Below are 21,599 nucleotides of genomic sequence, written 5' to 3' on the forward strand. Positions count from 1 at the left end.
GGTAATTCCAAGGAGATAACTGAGAAAACCTGAACTGAAAGAATTAGCCTTTGGAAAGGGACTTGTTAAGATCATGGTGTGGCTGAGGAAAGATGCCTTTTTTGTGCAAGCCTTAACCTTCCTCTAAGGCAGTTTCAGAGAAGGGAATAGGGCTATACAGCATTTATTTACAATGCTCTGATATTCTGTTTGTGCAGGTGGTTGCCAGGGATGCTTTTGGGTGAGAAACTGGCAAATGTTGAGATACTGAACCCTGGAGAGAGAGAACATATCTGGTCTTGTGAATGAAGAGCGTCGTCTCATATGGGGACTTGAAGAGAAATAAGCTACTTTTTTTTTGGTTGGAGTGTATTTTTAGAAATGATAAAGTGCTCTAGAAATATGACTGTGGATGGAACTACTGACCCCTCCTTGCTCCTCATTTCAAAAGCCTTCCTCATATAAACCTACAACAAAGTGCAGAAGTGCCAGCAAGCTGTCTCTAGCAATAAATGAAATTCAGGTGACAAAATCAATTACGATTTCTTACTTCAGAACTGTAAAATGACATAATGGGTGCAGCACAGTGGAGTCACTGTAATGCATTAGAAACTTAAGCAAAAGATGATGTGAGGAAAAAGTAGAAATGGCTTTGTTCATGTGATGCACTTAATCAGAAATAAATACCAAAATTTAATCCAATGTAGCTGAAGTGGAATCTGACTGTTGGATAAAATGGGCTGAATTTGGTAATGGAGATTGTACCTCATCTCCCCCCATTCCTGCCCCTGTCCTTTAAATAACTCTTGCCCTGGTTTATGTAGACAGACCTCTTTCCCAAAGAAGCATCAAAGTGATAGCTTGCAGAAAAATTAGTCGCATGCTCTTTGAATATTTATACTTCTTATATCTGTAGTTTGGTGACTGGCCAGATACATAACTAAGACTACATATGTGTGTAAGGTTGTGCACAGCTGGAGCCCTGCCCAGTAAATAGTCAGGCAAAGGACCCCTTCTCACCTCAAAGTGGGAGGGGTGAGGTGAGCTTGACATCAAACCCCTTGATGTGGTGCCAGGGGGGGTTGCAGAGGCAGAGTTTGCTCCATCAATGCCAGTCTCACACATCACATGTTGGTTCCTGCATGCAGCAGTTCAGAATCCTTACGTATTGGTAATTGCTCCCCTGGACAAAGTGTCAGCCCTAAAACCTTCCCAGAGCAATGATAGGAGGGGGCTGGATAGAGGGGTACCAATGGCTGGCTGCACCATACTGCTTCTTGGGGTGCACCACTGTCCCTCGTGTCACCCTGGTCACTTCAGCCACCCCTACTCAGGACAGTTGATTTTTTGGTCCATACTCAGAAAAAATATAGTGGATTCAGCCCCTCACAGGGAGGAGGTACAGCCAACAGCAGGCTGCTCTTGCCAGAGCAATTAACTAAAGTTAATTATATTAATACAGAGCAATTAGCATTCCCATCATCTTAAAACCTGATGTTGCATGGCCTGTCCTTGGCCAGGATGTCTCAGACTTCCCTTGGGAAAACAGGACCAAGTGTGTTGCCTCTGCCAGAGTGATTCAAACTGATGTGTTTGAATCACCATCTCCCTTAGGGGAGAGGAAGGAAAAGATGCTGATTTAGACCAGGCCACTGCATAGGTGAAATCACTCTGGTAGCCTTCCTGAAGACCATAGAGCATTCAGTCCTGAAGCAATGTGATTTTTTTGAGGTGCTTCTGGCAGTGATCATGTTGCTAAATACTCCCCAGCTGTTTTCTGTTGGGGAAACAGTTCAGAAATATACAGGTTGTGAGCAATCCTGACTTACTTCAATTTAGGCCACATTGGGTTAATGGTTATTGAGGCCTAGTTAGAGGCTTTCTAAGAATGAGCTACTGGGAAAGAGATAACTTAATTGGCAACAGAAGAGGAAAATAATTATGTGAGAAGAATCTTTCCGTGAGAATGGAATGTGTAATTGGAATACAAAGCCACCTGCATGATAAGATGGTGTAAACAAGGCTTCTCTATATAAAGTGAGTGCAAGTTGCTAATAAACAATTTCATACAATCATATTGATGTGCACATGGAATCCTTAAGCCTCCGCAGATTGTTTTCCCACAGTTTTCCCTCATTATTTTTGCCATCATTGTGAATACCTGTGTAATTCAAGGCAGTCACACTTCCACACTTTGCTCCTCAAAAGGGCTCTGCTACAGACGATGGAGGTGGGTGTCTGTGTGTATGTGTGGAACAGTACTATGCAAAATGCAGCCCTCCAGCAGCCCAATGAGGCAGAATTATGTTGTGTTCTCCAGGCTCAGCCTGGCTGTGTCACCCCCTCCAGACTGCTGGGAATGGCTGCTGAGCAAGACTCACCCAATGGTGAAACATGAGTGGACTGCAGTGACTACAAATATATGTCTCTTTTTGATGGTATAGGTGGGCTTACTGCTGTCTCCCCTTGTTGGCTTGAAGTGTTTCTCCAGAGTTTCCCATAGGGAGCAAAAATGCAAAAGATTTCATAAAAATGGAAGGGAGGGAGGTAAAGGAGCAAGGGATAAAAGCCACCCTGGCCGGCTGCTTCAGCCCTGCAGTGGAGACCTTCCCTGAAATAGGCACCAGCTAAACCAGCCAACTAAAGTCATGAAGTTCTGTGTTCGTGCTGAGCCTTTCCTTTTTAAACATTTGCTGGGCTCTTGGGGGGAAGGGGAATGAAGAGAGATGCTGGAGCTGCATCTGCCTGGCTCTCAAAGGAAGGCACTGATCTAAGCATTTTCAATGCAGTTTGTTTGTATTTTCCCTCGTGACTGTGTTATATATACAAGGCTATACCTATATTTTAAGGAAATTTATCTCTGATGAGAACTAGAAAAGCATTTACTTAACAAATGCCTGCTTCTCAAGTATATCTCTGATGTAAGGCAGCGCGGAACCATATATATTTAAACTTGGAAGCTGTTTTTCTATGTACAATTAACATAGATTTCTAATGTATGTGGTGTCACTTCATTTGCTAGCTGCAAACTGATTCATAACTTCAAGGGAAATTTCAGTGCTGTCTATTGAACTGTGACAGAGACAAAGGAAATTTTAGAGGACAAATGAAGGATGCACTTGAAAACCAGGGCTGTTAATTGGTACTCTGCTCTGTATTGATCTTGCTCTTCTGCTTCTGAGTTTAACTGAGATTCTGCAACCCCAATCCAGACAGATTGCCTTTAAGTAGTGTTTGTCTGTATTAACCCAGCAGTATTAAACCCCCTGTGGTTCTGATATCCACCTTTGGAAACACCTTTCCTTTTCCTTTTTCCACCAGAGGTGCCCATCCAGCAAACATTCTGTTATTCCATACCCTGCCCTAAAATCACAGGAATTTGCCCATCCAACTGGTCCATTAAAAACTGCCCAGCATATCCCTGAAAGAAACACCCATATGGCTTGCGAAGCATCGCTTAGTCTTTTTGCACTTTCATGTTTCATTCTGCAGAAATGCTGACAGTGTTGTAGCTTCAAGTTTCTCCACACTAATTGCTGTGATATTTTTCAGTCTTTTCCTGCCAACCAAGCTGCTGGCTTTTGATCAGAAATCACATGTGTGCTAGAAAGAAGTGGATTGCTGTCAGCTGGCTCCCGTCTGTTTTGACATGGAGGGAAGGGTGAAGAGCACCACACGGGGCTTCTGCAACCGGGGAGAGTAAAGGTATAAGATACAGAAGTTATATGAAAATAGGTGGTAAACCCCCAACAAACAAACCCAGGGGCCCCTGTTTATACGATACTGGATTTGATTGGAGTTGAAATTTTTTCTATCCCTGGACTCATGGCTGAGCTGAGACTGACCATAGACTGCCCACCTTCCTGCTCCTCAGTGTCCCCCTCTGTGAGCTGGAGATAAAGATGCCAGGTTGTTTATAAAGTGCTTTGGGGACCTGTTGATGAAAAGCAGTAGGCATTATGTGAATACAAAGTGCTTGATTTGCCATCTTATAGAGCCACCCCTATGGGTGGAGTGGAAAGGCACTAATATATATGTAACAAATAGGTGAAGAAGCAGTCAGAGGTAAGTGAAGATAAACACAGCTCCCACTAGCTTGTCTGAAAAGAAGTGTCTCACACAGCCTGTTGGAACACAGCCTGCACACCAGATGACTTACATTTATGGGGATGTGTAGAGGGGCTATTCAACAGGGATGGCCAAGCTCTTCTGCAGATGAAGGAAGATCCATGCCGAGGGCTGTCATGTTTTCCCCTAGGAGATTCTGGTACAAAGATGTCCACCCATGCAACATGATGCTTTCTCAGCAGCCCCCCCAGGTTTCTGGAAAGCCATGAGTGTGTTGTGTGTGTATTGCACAGATGGTGTTTGCGAGCTGGGAACAGGCAGTGCCACCAGTAAATGTCAGACCTACAGTGTGGCCACACAGTGATGCCATGCCCACACGTGGGAACAGCTGAGCTTGTGGAGCACCCAGTGCATACCCAGTCAATTTCTCCCCTCCAGGGAAACTCATGGTTTCTAGGTATAGCTCTCATGCAGAAGCACCACCTGGTCTGTCAGATGTCCCTTGCCGTCTGGCAAGACAATCCTGGATAAAGGTAAAAACCTCCCTCAAATGCTGATTTGGCCTGGTATCCCTGCAAAGGCAACAGGAGACATCCAGACACCGTGAGGGACCGTATCTACTTTTATCCTGCTGTACTTCCATGGTGTTGGTAGCCTCAGGACTCACTTCTCTCCAAGGGAAAGTTGTTTATGTGTATATGAGCTTCCCACCTGGAAAACACTATTCTGGGCTTCACAGAGGAAGAGCTGAAGGGGTTTTGCCTCATGGCTGAACATCTGCTGGGGGGTTAGGAAACTTCTGGGCTTCATGAGCTTTTCTGCAGTGGAGAGGCCCAAAAGGCTGCCCCATTTAGGCAGGGTCACAGTCATGGGGACTCACAGTGACCCCAGGAGAGATGACAAATCCCTCATGCACCACTTCCAGACTGCCCCAACCTAACCCCTTTCTGAAGGGGCATGAACCCTGGTCCCCTGTTTGCCCTTCAGGAGCCTCTGCTGCTTCAATGAGCTGGGCTTTGGTTTCACTGGGAAGGGAGGAGAGCGGTCACCAAGTGTGGGGTTATCTCCATCTCCTTTGCTCTTCTCCAGACACAGGTGTTGAGTGGAGGTCATTTCTGATCAAAGGAAGAGGAGTACACAAGGGAGGGGAGGTTACCAAAATGCTCTCCAGTCCTGCTCATTGGCAGCAAACATTAAAATCACCTTCTTCCTAGGAGAATGGCAGGGAGTCCAGCTTTGTTAGGAAGGGAGCTATGGCAGGACTTGTGTGAAAAGGCAGGATGGCATGAAAAATTTCCAGACAGATGACAACAAGCTGAGTGGTGTTATCAATAAGCCAGAGGGACAGAATGTCATCCAAAAGGACCTGAACAAACTGGAGAGGTGGGCACAGGTGAACCTCATGAAGTTCAACAAGATCCAAGTGCAAGGTCCTGCACCTGGGTGGGAACAATCTGTACTATCAGTACAGGCTTGGGGATGAGGTTTTAGAAAGCAGACCTGCAGAAAAGGACTTGGGGATACTGGTGGATGAAATGTTGGACATGAGCCAACAGTGTGTACTTGCATCCCAGAAGGCCAATTGCATCCTGGGCTGCACCAAAAGAAGCGTGGCCAGCAGATCCAGAGGTGGTTCTGCCACTTTATTCCTCTCTGGTAAGACCTCACCTGGAGTATTGCATTCAGCTCTGGAACCCTCAGTACAGGAAGGACATGGATCTGAGGGAGTGGGTCCACAGCAGGGCTGTGAAAATGATCAGGGGGCTGGAACACCTCTCCTACAAAGACAGTCTGAGGGAGCTGGGATTGTTCAGCCTGGAGAAGAGAAGGCTCCCAGGAGACCTCATAGTGACCTTCCAGTACCTGAAGGGGCCTACAGGAAGGCTGGAGATGGACTGTGCATGGGCTTGTAAGGATAGGATGAGGGGCAATGGTTTTAAATTGGAGAAGAGTAGATTTAGATTGGATGTTAGGAAAAAATTCTTTACCATGAGGGTAGTGGGAAACTGGAACAGATTGCCCAGGAGGGTTGTTGAGACCTCATCCCTGAAGATACTCAGTGTGAAGCTTGATGAGGCTCTGAGCAACCTGATCTAGCTGAGGGTGTCCCTGCTTACTGCAGGGGGGTTGGACTGGATGACCTTTAAAGGTCCCTTCCAACCCAAATTATTCTGTGGTTCTATGACAGTTACAAGCATAGAAGCTGGCAAGATCACAGTTTGCCATGCAAGCTGCAATTTGATTAATGTGGCAGCTGTTTGATGGAAAATTAGGAGAGTTTTGAGAGTCATGAGAGGAAATTAGGCCATCTTTAAAGCTCTTTAAAAACTCAGTGCTACTCTTCCCCTGGAGGCTTATGAGCATACAGGCAACTTCTGTATTTAATCAATCAAGCAAACACAACACAGAAGCTAAAAATATTTCCAAGGTGCAGCAAGATGCAATCTTTATGCAATAAGAGACCAGAAATCTTTGTTTCTGGAAATCTTGACCTCAGCGTCTTGGTTTGCATAGTCCAAATCCTTCATTGTGTGATTCTATCCAGCGTTGAGGTCTATGGCAGAAACATTCCAGCATTAAGATCAGAGCACAATCTGACTGGCAGCTCTGGAAGTCTCCTTGACCTTCAAGGGATCTCTAAGTAGTTTGCACTGTCTGCCCAGAATTAATCCTAGTTGCCTCCAATGTCTCAGTAACCAATGTGTCTGAACTATGTGGAAATGAAGGTCCCATGGTATGAATTATCTATTTTCCCTGGTGAAAACAGGGTGGTTCTAATAAATAAATTCCAAAAAAAACCCGGAGAAACTTCTTTCCTGGGAATGATCAACATAAGCTGGAAGTGTGACAAATCTAATTCAGAAGGAGTAAACTTGGAGTCGGTCAGCAGTGCTGAGGATGCATGGGAAGCTTCTTGTTATTCAAAGTTTCACTGGGATTTTAATTCTTTAAAACTGTGCTTTTCTACCAGATGTGGGAATGCAAAATTAATGCAGATGCAGTAACCATGGTCCAGTGGAGAGTTTTGGGGCTAGAATTCAGAAGATCTGGTTTCTGGTTTGGGATGTGCAGACTGTGACATGGGAAAATAGTCTGTGCTAGATTTAGTAGAGTTTAATATTTTTGGCACTCACAAAATCCATCTTTATTCGTCTGTGCTCCCAACCTTTCTGTGCACTTAGCTTTCCAATGGTTGAATCCCTAGGGTAAAAACTTTTTAACTTCCAGTCTGAAAACTACCAACAGTCTATAAGATATCAGAAGGTGATCTGTGGAAGCATCACAATTTAAAAGCAAAATTAATTTGTGACCAATGACAACATGAACAGACAGACTGGGAAAAATATAAGTACTGAACCTCTCTAATTACAACTGACTGCAAAGCCACTGTGCTGACTACACAAAATAGCCCTTTGATTTGTTGCCCAGCTTCCAGGATGGAAGTTGCTTTGTATTTGAGAAGCATCATTTTCAACACGCAGCTTTTTGTTGCTGTCTATGCAGCCAAACACACATGGCTCTGATAAGGCTGAGCTGGATGTCTTGTGTTTATACGGCACCATGGTGCTCAAACTGGTGCTTCCCAATCTGTTCTGCATCTGAAATCAAAGTTCATCTCACCTTTCCCCCAGCAAATTTGGAGGTGATTGGCATTTCTCCTCTTATGCACAAATTCTGCAGTTAAGGCATTAGTTCAAGTTGTAGAAGAATTAAATTCAAACTTCATCCCAATTGCCCTGAGGGAAAGTGAAAACTCATCTCCCACCTTTTGGGAAGTTGTTCTTGCATTCAGTCTCCTGGCAGCCCTCAGCCTCTCTCTCCCAGTGGAGCCCTCCAACCCCCTACAGAGTAATTCCATTTTTCCTAAGCCAAGGATGACCTTAAAGCTCACAAGAGAGGGCTCTTGTTTGCAAGGAGGAGAGGTGACCTGAAGTACAGTCCTTGTTCAAATTAACAGCTCAGTGGTTTAGCATTGTGTTTGCTAACAAAGTTTTAAAGAAAGGCAGAGCACAGAAATGGGTAGCCAAGGCAATAAGTAAACTCCTGGAACAAGTGATGAACAAGGCTTTTTCACTTGGATCCTTTATTGCAAGTGAGGAAAGTGTATTTCCTTTATTTCAGTTTATTAACTTTTTTAGTTTGGTCGGTGACTTGTTCATTGGAAAGGAGAAATTAATTACGGGTTAAAAAAAAATGGAAATTTCTTTTTCCTACCCACTACCCTATGAATTAGGTGAGACAACGTGTCTGACAACTACTTGTTCTAGGCTTCTTAAGCACTTGTTAACAGTTTATTTAATGAACTACACTTTTCTTTGTTTAATAATGCAGTTAACTTTACATACAAAATGTGTTTTGACACCTGCTTCTTCTTCATTCACATCCAAATTATTTAATGTGACTTTATTTAATAATGAAAATCACTGCTGCCTTTTTGTGTATGATTATATCCTAATTTTTATCCAAAGGCAATTCAATAGAACTCCTAAGGAAAAAAAAAAAGTAATTACTTATGAAATACAGAAGCACCTGAGGGAACTGGAGTTGCTTCATCTGGAGGAAAGGAGTCTCAGGGGAGACCTTATAACTCTAAAACTATCTGAAAGGAGATTGTAGTGGGATGGGTGTTTTTCTCTTCTCCCAAGTAACAAGCAATAGAATAAGAGGAAATGGTCTCAAGTTGTGCCAGGGAAAGTTTATGTTGGATATTAAGAAAAATGTATCCACAGAATGAGTTGTCAGGCACTGGAACAGGCTGTGCTGGGAAGTGGTGAGATTATAATCCCTGGAAATATTTAAAAGATGTGTAGATGCAGTGTGTAGGGAGGTGGTTTAGTGGTGGACTTGGTTGCACCCACTTAATGGTTGGACTTGATGATCTTAATGTCTTCTCCAACGAAAAAGATTCTATGATTTTCTAGTATAATAAAAGGTAAACATTAAGTATTTGAATAAAAATATCAGTTGCTTAAGTATTTGAATATATACACATCACATGCTAAGTTAGCAAAACATGAAAGTATAAACTATAGCAAAGGGCTCCAGGTGCTACGGAAGAAATCTCAGTGGTTACCAACTACTAGGAACCAATTGTTCTTTGGAAAAATCATTAAATAGAAATACAAAACAGGAATAAAATTGGGAACCTTTATTCAAGGTCACTTGCTTTTTCCTTTAATGACAACTAAGATAGATTGCTTAAATCCCACACATATGAATAGCTCCACCCAAATGATTTTTCACAATAGGAGGTAGCCAGTTTACACGCTTCTGTGGTCACAAAAGAGAGGAGGAAGGCATGCTGCTAACAATATCACTGCTGGCTGCTATTCTGGTTCGTCTTCACTCACTCCCAGCCCTCCCTCACGTATGGCTTCCAGGAAATACATCTTTGCCTCATTCTTCTCCCTTGTGACTTTCTGAGGAGTGAGGCACTTTTCTGCCTGGCCTTTCCCCTCTCCAAACACCCATCTCTCTGCCCAGCCACCTGCTCTGGGCCCATTTGCATTGCCCACAGATCTCTCAGGATGGAGAGGTGCCATCAGGTAGGTCTCACCAGAAATGCCCTAGATTTCAATGGAGCAGCAAGTGGAGAGCCATGAGGTTTCTAGGTTAGGCAAGGAACAGCAACCTGCTGCATCTGAAGGGAGAAAAGAGAGCTGGAGTTTGACATTCTGTGAACTCAGGAGATGAAAAGCTAAGCACCCTTGGTGTATCAGTTCAGCTCAGAGAAAAGATGCTATTTACTATGGTCTTTATTACTTGAGATTTGTCTGCTCCTTCCCTCTTTTCAGCATGATGCTCAGACTCACTCCTGTGTTACACATCCTACCCACGTTTTGTAGTAAATCAACCCAGCCCAGATGCTGTGGTAACTCCTCTGGATGTCTTCGGGAGAGTTTCAAAATCCATCCCCACCACTCACTGCAATTGCATCATCTTGCAGGAAGAGGACTTTAGGAAGGATATCGAGGTCCTGAGCAGGTCCAAAGGAGGGCAACTAGGCTGGTGAAGGGACTCCAGCACAGATCCTATGAGGAGAGGCTGAGGGAGCTGGGGCTGTTCAGCCTGGAGAAGAGGCGGCTCAGGGGAGACCTCATCACTCTCTACAACTCCCTGAAAGGAGGGTGTAGCCAGGGGGGGGTTGGTCACTTCTCCCAGGAAGCTCTCAGTAAGACAAGAGGGCACGGTCTTAAGTTGTGCCAGGGGAGGTTTAGGTTGGATATTAGAAAGAATTTCTTTACGGAGAGGGTGATCAGGCATTGGAATGGGCTGCCCAGGGAAGTAGTGGATTCTCCATCCCTGGAGATATTTAAAAAGAGACTGGATGTGGCACTCAGTGCCATGGTCTGGTAACTGCAGTGGTAGTGGTTCAAGGGTTGGACTTGATGATCTCTGAGGTCTCTTCCAAGCCAGCCAATTCTATGATCCTATGACTCTATGATTCTATGATTCTATGATTCTATGATTCTATGATTCTATGCCTTGGGCTCTGTGGCAGCCCAGTCCTTCTGCCTGCTATAGGTGCAGGTTACCATGGTACCTGATCCCAACTATTGCCTCTAAATTCTGAGACAGTTTAGCATTGGGGGTTTTTTGTTTGTTTGTTTGTTTTGTTGTTGTTTTATTCCTTCAAAGTAAATAAATCAAATACTACTGCCATGATCTGCTGCCCAGGGGATAAAAAGAAATAGGGGGTGACATTGGGGACTGCTGAAAATTGTTAGCTACCAGTTAGCTCTACTGTCAGTCTGGTGTGGGGGACCAATTTAAGGCAGTTTTGTCTGCCTTGACTGAAAGGCATAACTGAAGGATTGTAGAGCCTTGTGATCATGCTTAATTGGAGAGTTTACCACAGAGAAGAGGAGGATTTGCACCCAGGTGAGACTGCTTTGAATATTAGGCTTGGGGTATTTGCTGTAGGAAATTAGTTAATATTTCCCACTCCCTAATTGTCATGAAAATGAGTTACCATTTAATTCTGGGCTATTTTTTATGCCACATGAATGGCACAGTAATTCCTTGCTCAAATATCTGAAATAATAAAAGCAATGCAAAGATGAAAACATCACATTCCGGCACTCATGTCACAGAGCTTCTCCTTCCCTTGACTGGGGATCTGAAATGTACATTATTTCAAGTGTGAAATGAATGCAAAAAAAGGCAAGCACCTTTTCAGGATGTGCATCATTTCATTACAAGTGCTTCATCCTTAATTTTGACTTCTCTTTCATCCTTGTCCAATCACTTTTACTAAAATGAAAACCATTTCTCTGTGGAATCAAATCTGTTTAAGTCTAAAGTCTGAGGGTAAGCTCTCTAACCCTGGATTTGTAAAATGGTTTGCAAATGTGATTAAAGCCAGTCTAGCTTTTCATGGTAAATAATAAAGAATTATGTATCTGACAAAGATATTCAACTGAATGCTGCCCATGATTGCATTGCTGTGTTTATGACCCTCCTTTGTCTTATCTATTGTTAAAACAATAGGAGCACAGTCATACAGTTTACAGTGTCCCACATATACTCTATGTGGGACACAGCCTGATGTGCATTGCATTAGATTTGTGATTCTATAATGTCCTTAATAAAGCTGCCCTACTTTCTTTGTTTCTATGTTTTTCTAATATTAGAAGTGCTGAGTGCTATAGCATAGCCTGATTAATATTAAAAGAAATATTCCTCTATTACTAAGCAATCCTCATTCACCCACTTTCTGTCATTTGTCCTACATTGAAAGACAATGTGTCCTTAAACACCGTGAAGGCATGTATGCAGCTGGAACACACCATCCTGTGCATTATAGGTGAGATGTGTAGCAACTGCAGCTCCCTGCTGCAGCTCTCACTCTGATGAAAAATCACATATTCCTTTCATGGGGGCTCATTTAATAAAGCACAGTTGCTGCATCAGTTCCTAAAAGTACCCATGTTAGTCCTAATGATTAATGCCTGAAGCGTGATGATGATAATATGGTTCGCTGAGCTGTTTGACTACTTTTGAAGAAACATTCTTCTCTTACATAAAGTCCCTTTGAAAAAGTGTATTTTCATTTCAAAAGATTAAGCCTTGCTTAAATATTAACAGGTATTTCTGGTGTGGAAAGTATCTGTTTATCTTGAGCTGGGAGTCAGTCTCTAGATGTTATGATTTCAAAGAATGTCTCAGAAACGTAGCCTCATGAACACCAGTGACCAGCTGCCTGTCTTGGCATGCAGATTTTGTGACAACAAGTTGCTCTCTCCTGTTTATCTCACTGGTGATGATTTCACCACCTGATGGATACCAGGAATTGTTGACTTTTACTCTGTTGCTTCGGGTATACCAGGGGAGGATGTGTTCTGACTGTTGGCACACAGAGGGCAAGGCAGAAAGAGGAAGGGGAAGCAATTAAGTCTCATTTCCAGAAGGAAGTCTTCAGCTTTGAAAAAGCCAAGAAATACCTTTGGCTCTTAGGAGAGAGAGAATTAAAAAACCATATGATTGTTTCTTTGTTATAAGGAAACCAGTGCTGCAAGCTTCCATTCCCCTGAAGCACTTAATAGCATGTCTTTCCCTGTGTTGATGGGTACATGAGGGGTGTCAGGGATGGACTGGCTTCCCTGTTTCCTTCCTGTGGATGACAGTCCTCACCTTCTTCTCTGTGGACAACATACAGTTCAGTACTCACCTGGATTGAAGAAAGAACTTTCAGAAAGAACCAAAAGTAATGGGTTTACTGTTGCAGATACAGGAGAATTTGCAAACAGCCAGTAGTCTAGAAACTGGAGTGGACTAAATTTACCCTTTGTGAAATTAAACAACACATGGTTGACTATTTTTAATTTACTGAATCAAGGTCACATTGCAGGTAATACAGGCCAGGCTTCAACACCTTCACATCAGTATGCTTGGCAAATCTAAAGCATGAGATTTGTTACATTCTCAAAGAACATTATTTTAAGGGAGCAATAGCTGTGCAGAGGCACATATCTGAAAGAGAACTGCACTAACCCTCTCTGTGTACTGACATAGACCTAATTAAGGCTTTTTTTCTCCTTGTTTTTTTGTTTTCTTTTCTTCTTTTCTTTTATCAACATATCAAAAAGGAAGGCTTGTTGACTTGCATTTCATCTATTTGTTCACATGAAAAATAATCACAGTACCAATCCAGACCTTTAAATGTATGTGCCATAAATTAAAAACTGAAGTGGAAGGAAATGAAAAAGGTTCTCTAGCTTGGATCATAGGATCACACTTGAGGTTGGCAGGGACTTCTGCAGGCAATGCAGTAAATACCTCTGTCTCAGTACCTTTCCCTCCAGTAGCCTAACAGGAAATAGTCAGGTGGCATTTCAGTGTGTCCATAAAGCTAACAGATCTGGTTTTGGACAGATCATGTGAAAAGCATTAGGCTCTTTACTGAGTATCATAACAAAAATTGTGTGTAAAGACTTGCCGTGGGCCACAAGCCTGCATTAGATCAGAGCACTCTCCAGAGTCTGGGTTCACCCATTCCCAGGAAACAGATTCTGTTGGGATTCAGAATCTTCTTAGCACACACAAGACATGGGCTTGTTTCAACAGGTAGAGAGAAATTATTGTCTGCCCTGCCTGAATCACTGTGCCTTTGTCAAACAGCAGCAGGTTTTCCATTGTGAAATGTAGTTGATTTGCAGTACCCAGGAAGGCTGTTTAAAAATTATTTATGCAATAGATGTATTTTCCTTTAAATCCTATTCCATAACTGTCTCCATTAAGGTTTGTTGCAAGTCCCAGCTACTTTCAGAGAGAGGACCCTTGAGAAGGAAGGCAATTGACTCCAGCACAGAGCAATATTGTGCTGTATTCCCACATTACAGAGGGGTTCCTACCAAACGGAACCCTTTGAAAAACCCATGCTGCACAAGTAGGCTTAGAAGTCTGGAAATCACAAGTGCTCACTTTTATGCACTCCTGCATAAGTAATAAAGTAATGATTCTCTGTTGTTTTCATCATAAAGCAACTTTTCAGCTGCCCTGCAAGCAATGAGAAATGTGCAAGCAATAGCAAGTCTATTGCTAAAATAATAACCATTTTGGCAGTGTATTACAGCTATTTGCACAGCACTTAACAAGTGTGACATGACACAAACTACTGCTTCAGCTCAAAACCATTTTTTAGAATTAAGAATTTCTATATGACTTATTCATACTATTACTTTTTTTTCCTCAGCAAAGTATCAATATGAGAATCCCCTTCTCCACGGGGCTACTTACATATTTCAGCAACTATGGATTTGCTAAGGTGACTTATAAAGCTTTAGTTACTTCTGCCCACTCCGTTGCATATGTCCAGGGTCTCTGGATGCTTGGCAAGAGCCCAGGCAGAGCAGCAAATAGCAAAGGTATAGGTGTGGAAAGCTAAATTTACTGTGGGCTGGAATCCTGCCTCCTGTGCAGATCCAATACCTGGTGTTGTGCTCTGGGTATGTCTCAGGTAAGTCTGATTTGCTGAAGGCATGTCAGGGGTTTCATCAGCAGGTGTGTATGTAGCATGATCTCAAGATTCAGTGCCCGTCTTGTGTGCTGTCTGGTGCATATTCCCATGTTTCTGTTGGGGGGGAATTACTAATGTCAAGTTTAAGGATGCATTACACCTTCACAGGGCATGGTTATACCCATGCAGCTATGCACCCATTCCTTCCTTTCATTAAGGGATCCCATGTCCATCTTTGCTAAAAAGATTCTCTATCTGCTTTCTCACCTAATGGAATTGCAACTGATGGGAGCTAAGGAAAGCCAGCTAGCCCCAAAATGTGTCTACCAGCTGAATGCCTCATTTCAGATGTCTAGTTGCTCTCAAGCACACCCAAAATGCAGACCTGACAGAACATTGCACTTGTTTTCTCTGAGCCTTGTTTCTCCACTTGTGATGTGGGAATACATACACTTGTCTTACTTCTTTGGATGTCCATACAAACAGTGGAAATTGTACCTAGTTAGGTCCTTCTGCATGCCTTAGTGAACAGAGAGGACAACCAATGCCTTCAGAGGGGTCTTGTTAGTGATGCGGTTTCTTGAAGCCTCATTGGTTTCCTTACAGCCCATCCACACTTGGCATGCATACACCTTCTAAAGAAAGGCTCTGGAAACTGGGAAAGAATAACTCAGAAAATGTACTGAACAGACTTGGAGAGCCCAGGTATGGTCACAATTCCCATTGACCAGAATGAAGAACATCTAAATAGATCATGAAACCTTTGCTAGCACACGTGGGTTTTTATTCTCTAGTTCTCTGTGTTGCACTTTGGACCATTTACTACTACAAATGTTAAAGCAGTTTCTGCCTTTAGATCCCAGAGCAAGAACTTCTGTGGGTTGTCTCAGTGGAAATTCATTCAGAGACACTAAAATGAAGCGTGTGGCTTCTCACAAGAACAAATTCCTGTCAGCCTGAGAAACTGCCAGTTGTATGGCATTAGATGTGAAAAAGGACTTGAGCAACTCAGCTCATACCTCCTTTCTTGTGCTGCAAACTGAAGCTGTGGATGAGTCAGTAGAGCTGAGTGGGAGTACCAGACAGGCCTGAATCACCACTTTTTCCTTGTCTCTGCGTTATTTCCACGCAAATAATTTCACGTCTCAAAGCCACAGAAGAAGCTGCAAAGTGGTGACTGCAAACCTCATACTTCAGAGGAAGACAACTTGCTAAATGAAATTCACATCTGCTTCATGTTTGAAGACACTTATTTATGTAAAAGGAAATGAGCTAATTAATCATAAAATGCTGGAACTTGAGAAATATTTTGAGGGATAGTAAGCTCCATTTCAAGGTTTCACCGAAGCTACATATTATTCCATTGTTGTTCAGACTGTATGAGAGATGTGAGAAATGCAGCTGTGGAGTCTGACAGAATAGATGTTTAAAAAGTCAAGAAAACATATTTGCTTTTAAGTACAGAGAAGCAAGACAGAAACAGTGTGGAATCCTGGTAATCTATCAGATGGATCTTCATCTTTCTGTTGAGTTCAGTAGGCTTTATATAGAAACCTCTGCAATATGTGGGAAGCCACCTTCACACATTTGGAGAGTAAATTGAGGACTTCTATCTACTAAGTGTTATCTGTATCTGGAAGACCACCAACTTTCTTTGTTTTACTTGCCAACAGATAAGTATACCAATGTCATGTATTCTTGATTCCTCCTTCTATACCTGTTATATATCCTTTCATATCTACTACTTTCAACTAAGTAGCAACTTTAAAACTAAATACAAAGCTAAGTCAAATAAATAAAAAGTACAAAAATAAAAGATTTCTGACTTTTATAGTCTCAACATTTATTTAAGAGGAAACCAATACAGTTCTACAGGAAGAACTTCATACAATATATGGAGTCCAACTGAGAAGACAGTTTCAAACCTCTGAAAACAATTCTTATCAACATTCTGTAGAAGAGCTATTAAGATTTCTCACATGAAATCGGGATGTACCTATATGTACTTTATACAGTATGGTGACATGGAGCTGTAAAATTAAACTGAAATATGTTAAAAGGGCAACATTTTGACTGCAACAATTCTATTACTTTCCTGCTAGCTGCTTTCATTTACAGAATGTAGAAACAGAAAAAAGGACAAGTGAGACATTTATGACTTTTTTTTCACATCCAACTTTGCACTAACAACATATTTCAAGCTAAGGAAAACCTCAAGAAGGAACAAAACTATTGCTTTTGTGAGAGAAATATTTGTGTGTGTATTTTTCTTGAATGAAGCTTTGGCAACATTAAGAACAAAATGCCAGCTCTCTTCATGAATCAAGTAGGCTTAGAAGTGGAAAAATCCAAAATAGAGAACACTGGAAACTTCGCAGTTCAGTGCACACAGCCCAGGGAACCTTGGTCTTGGTTAGACATATCTTCAAAGTGAAGCACTTCACTGCTGCCTTAACCTTTTTTTGCTTTGCACAAAAAGCCTTGCCCAGATTTGATAGTGCTTCAAGTCAGGAGTAACTGGCAGCAGTAATGATGTGGATTTGAGCACAGATTCCACCTGTGCTCATATTTGCAGTCACCTACCATGAGGACACGGTCTGCATTACTGAAAGGTTGGTTGTCCTTCACTGGCTTCCCCCCAGCCCTTTTCTGGCTGCTCACAAGGATAGGAGAGAGTAGCACAGGGACTGTTAGCTGAGAGTCACACCTTACTCCAGTATGAACCATTATGGGGCATATCCCCTGAAGTCCATGCAACCAGTAGGGGGGAACGCAACAGTACTGCAGATGCAACAATTCACATTTGGGGTTTCAGCTTGTTCAGAGACTGACTTGGCTAAATGGAGAGCTCAGAGCCAGGTGCCATTTGCTCAACTTAACTCTTCAAAGCTATGTTAACCTAACTGGAGAAAAAAAATTACATTTTAAAAAATAAAACAAGGAAAACTTGCTCTAGGAAAACAAAGGAAGTAGCAGAATCTAATAATTTCATTCCCTACCCTCCAACTCCCATTTTCTGTGCTTTATGGTAAAATTCTCAAAACAATGACCTTACATAGGTCTTCCTAAAGTGGCTTGTGCTTACTAAAATAGAAAAAGCTAAATAGTGATTAAATAGGCACACAGCATCTATTTATCTTCTACCTTCACATAATTACCCTGTTCCAGCAACCTGGCTACTTTCTCAGTGTTTATTATTATGCACAGACAAGAAATAACAAAGATGTCACAAAATGCTCATTCTCAAAATACCCTGCATAAGCAGGTTTGAATGTCTGAGGGAGAGCCCCAGTACAATCTTTGTATTTTAAAGGAAGGCAATACCGTTGTGGTTTTTTGTCAAATGGATCTGTTTCATGTTTCAGTTGTCAGAAGCCAAAGAGTATCCATTTCTTACGTTTCAGTATTAATAGTACATAGAAAGCAAAACATGTTTAACTTGCGGCGATCCTTCCAGACTCTGTGCTTTCTGTAATACTGAAGTGTTTTCTGTGAGGTGGTGGCAGGAAAAAATAACCCACCTCTCCTACAGAGCATGGGAAAGGAGTACTGGCTCCCTAAACTGATTTTCTGAGCACTGGAGGACGTTTGCAACACTATCCTTGGCACATTTCCAGGAGTTTAATATAGGAAAGGTTTCTAATTTCTTTTGTCTTTTCTTTCCTTTTCCTGTTCCCTTTCCTCTCGTCTCATTCCTTCCTCACGTACTTTCCTTACCCTTCTCTTCCTTTCTCCCAGGTACTGATGAAAAAGACAATACATGGAAAACCAGCATCCATATATTGGAATCGGGAAGTTTTGCAATTTTTTTTTTACGAATGAGGTGGACAGCACTGTAACTGTTTGGCATTCATTGGAGCTCCCCTGCTTCCAGACCTGCCGAATTGTGCAGAGCCAGGGCAGAGGTTCACCTCTGTAAAAATATGCTCTTGCATGAACCCATATGAAACCAAAGGGTGATGTGTCCTTGGCTGCTCCTGGGCCCATTGGGCAGCCCCTGGGTGTGCAGGAGCACTGCTCTGGAGGCCTATGGCTCAGCCTGAACAAGGAAAAAGGTGGGAAAAGCAGAAGCACTGCAGTGGAGCTGGGGTGTTTGCTCTTCCACAGGGCCGTGTTTCACTGTACAGTTCTTCCAACATGAACCAAGGTCCCAGTAAAGCTGGAGAGAGCTGGTGTTTGTTAGGGGTGCAAACAAGTGACTCCCCAGAACAGGATGGCTGGTAGGGCCTTGGCTGGGCGTTCAGGCTGGGTGGGTGTGGTGAGAGGCAGAGGTTGGGGTGCCGGTGTTCGATGCTGTGCATGGCAGGTGCCAGGGTTCCAAGCAGCTCCCTTCGTGCTTTTGAAAATCAAATTTCCAGCAAAATGTCGCAGGAGCAGACGGGCTGGAGGCCAATGGACACAACCAGCTCAGTTGATCTTGGGGATCTCCTGTGCATGTCCCTCATGGCACCACGGTCCCACTTCGGCCCTCCTGCGGGAGATGAGGCGCAAGGTCTCCCGAGCCAGCCGATACCTCGAAACCGAACCGTTAGGCAATGGGTACACCCCGGACCCTCGGATAACACCTGCGGTGCCGCTGGGGGTATCCCCAGGGCTGCTGCGGATACGACTCGCCCTCCCCAGGGCACACCGGGCGGGCACCCGGGGACTCCCAGGGGGCGCCCCGCCGCACCGCCCGCCGGTGCCGGTAACGGGGCGGTGCCGGGGCGGACCCTTGGCGGTCGGCGGCCAATGGTGCAGCGGGGGCAGTGCTGCCCGTGCAGGAACACCCGGGAGGTGACAGCGAGACCCCGCCTACCCCACGGCGAGCGGGCGCCGGCGGCGAATATGGCAGAGGAGCGGAGCTGAGCCCCTGCGCTGCCGCTGCCGCCGCCCCCCGCACTTGTTGGCCGCCTCTGCCGGGGGAGGGCGGTTAATCCCTGCCCGCCCCGCGGCCGTTAAGGGAAGGCGGTTAATCCCTGCCCGCCCTGTGGCCGTTAAGGGAGGGCAGCGCCGGCGCCTTCGCGGAGGAGTGTGTGATGGTGCGGGCATGGCGGAGCAGCCAGCGGCCGCGGCGCTGCTGAGGCAAGGGGCGGCTGGTCCCGGCCCCGGCGGCGGCGGCAGCAGCGGCAGCAGCAGCCGGCGGCGGCTGCCTCCTTCTCCTTGCCGCCCGGCGGCCGCCTCCCCCCGCCCCGGCCGGCTCTGAGGGAAGTAGGGAGCCGCCTCGGCGTGCCGTGCCGTACCGTGCCGCCCGCCCGCCTCGCCTCGCCCCCCGCCGCCTTGCCGCCGCCATGCTGCCCGGGGTGGGGGTGTTCGGCACCGGCCTGACGGCGCGGGTGATCGTGCCGCTGCTGAAGGCGGAGGGCTTCGCCGTGAAAGCGCTGTGGGGCCGCACGCCCGAGGAGGCGGAGGAGCTGGCCAAGGAGATGAGCGTCCCTTTCTACACCAGCCGCATCGACGAGGTGCTGCTGCACCAGGACGTCGACCTGGTCTGCGTCAACTTGCCGCCGCCTCTCACCCGGCAGGTCGCCGTCAAGACCCTGGGTGAGTGGAGGTGACCGGGGGAGGTGGGGGACGGCCCCGCTGCGGGGTCGGGCTCGCTTGGGTTTGGCTCTCGCCTGGGGCTGAATGAGAGGAACCCCCACCTTAGCGCGGAGTTTTCCCCTTGATTTGCTTTTTCCCCCACCCCTTTCATTTGGAGAGGGGCTCGCCGAGTCGCGGGTGCCCCGGAGCTCCCCGTGGTAGCAGGCCGAGGAGCGGCGGGGGGATGGCGATGCGGCATCCCGGTGTGGCATCCCGCATCCCCGGTCCCCGCCGGTGCGTTCACTGGCAGCAGGCATCCGCCCCTCCGGGATGCACGGGCAAGTCTGGGCAGTGCCGTGCCGGGCCTGACACCCAGCCGAGGGGAGTGGGCAGGTGTCATCGGTGTCGCGGTAAAAAGGAGGAAGCCAGGGTAAAAAAAGAAGAAAAGAATAATCCTGCATTTCTCTGGTGGTTTCCATACACGCCCGCAAGGGCAGTGGGGAGCCGAGCATCGCTCCCCCTTTGCGGACACCCCAGCTGCTCGAGGGGTTCGGTGTTCGGCTCTGCCTCCGGCTCCGGGTCCCCAGCTGCAGACCAGAGAGGGCGGCAGGAAGCGGTGACAGCAGGGGAAACGTTTTTACACCCGAAGCTTAATGAAGATCACGTACAAAGGGAAGGAGGGACTGAGAAAGTAGGCATGCACTGTTGTAAGCTTCTCTGGTTTCAAGAGTGCAGAAATGGGCCGCATCTTGCCTTCTCTTAAGTGAAGGTAAAGTCTGGGCTCTGTGCTTGCACCTCCGTGCTCTCCCATCCGTAACTCTGATGGATTTTAGTGGGAGTACCCGCAGAAGTAAGGAAGTCTTATTTTTTTTTTCTCCCTACAAGTGTAAATGGGAAAAGGTAAAAGTGAAGGGGAAGTGCTGTGTGTCATCTTTGTTGGAGAGTGCGCTGAGGTTATCAAGTCCGGGTGTCAGGTTTGGCTCTGGGGCTGCAGCTATGTAGGCTGATTGCTATCGCTTTCAGCCTCGTAAATGTGTGTGGCATGTGTCTGGCATGTCGTAGTGTTACATTGCTACTGGCATACTCATTAGTTACCTTTCTAATGCTGCTAATACCGCAGCTAGCTAGTGTTTTCAACTTATGAAATTAAACAATTAAGGTAATTATGGCAGTATCCAAGCAAACCTTGAGTATAGTTTTAGCATTTTTCTGAAAATAATGCTCACTGTTCCTTTCTGTACGTGGAAATGCTTGTCTTTCATAATACACTTTTGACTTTTTCCTTAACGTACAACACTTGCACCAGAGTACAACACTTGCACCTGACTTGTTTGCCGGGACGATGTGCAAATGGATTCCTAATGTAGTAATGCATATCCCACGGAACAAATAAAAGACAGTATCAGGGTAGCAAGGTTTCACATTTGACGCACATGAATTTGGTGACAATTGTGTCAGTTTTCCTGTGACAGTCTTTCCTGCAGGTGTTGCTCTTGGAAATGTCCCAGCTTGCCTGTGCTTCTGAAGGTAGGGGTCCCACAAGGCTTCAGTCAGACATAAGGCATCTGGTGTAAGAACAGGATTTCTTCTG

At 45.0% G+C, this 21,599-nt stretch overlaps 1 protein-coding gene across 1 annotated transcript in view; it reads left to right on the forward strand.

Annotated features, from left to right (window-relative positions):
* Positions 1-19,676: 19,676 nt before the first annotated feature.
* Positions 19,677-21,599, forward strand: part of GFOD1 (glucose-fructose oxidoreductase domain containing 1) — a 75,375-nt gene continuing 73,452 nt past the window's right edge. Inside the window, exon 1 of the mRNA XM_030446546.1 lies at positions 19,677-20,029. Within this exon, the coding sequence (XP_030302406.1) occupies positions 19,777-20,029 (253 nt within the window). The 5' untranslated portion in view covers positions 19,677-19,776. The remainder of the gene's footprint in view (positions 20,030-21,599) is intronic.

Source organism: Calypte anna, chromosome 2 (assembly GCF_003957555.1).
Source record: "Calypte anna isolate BGI_N300 chromosome 2, bCalAnn1_v1.p, whole genome shotgun sequence".
In the NCBI taxonomy this organism is placed as follows: Eukaryota; Metazoa; Chordata; class Aves; order Apodiformes; family Trochilidae; genus Calypte; species Calypte anna.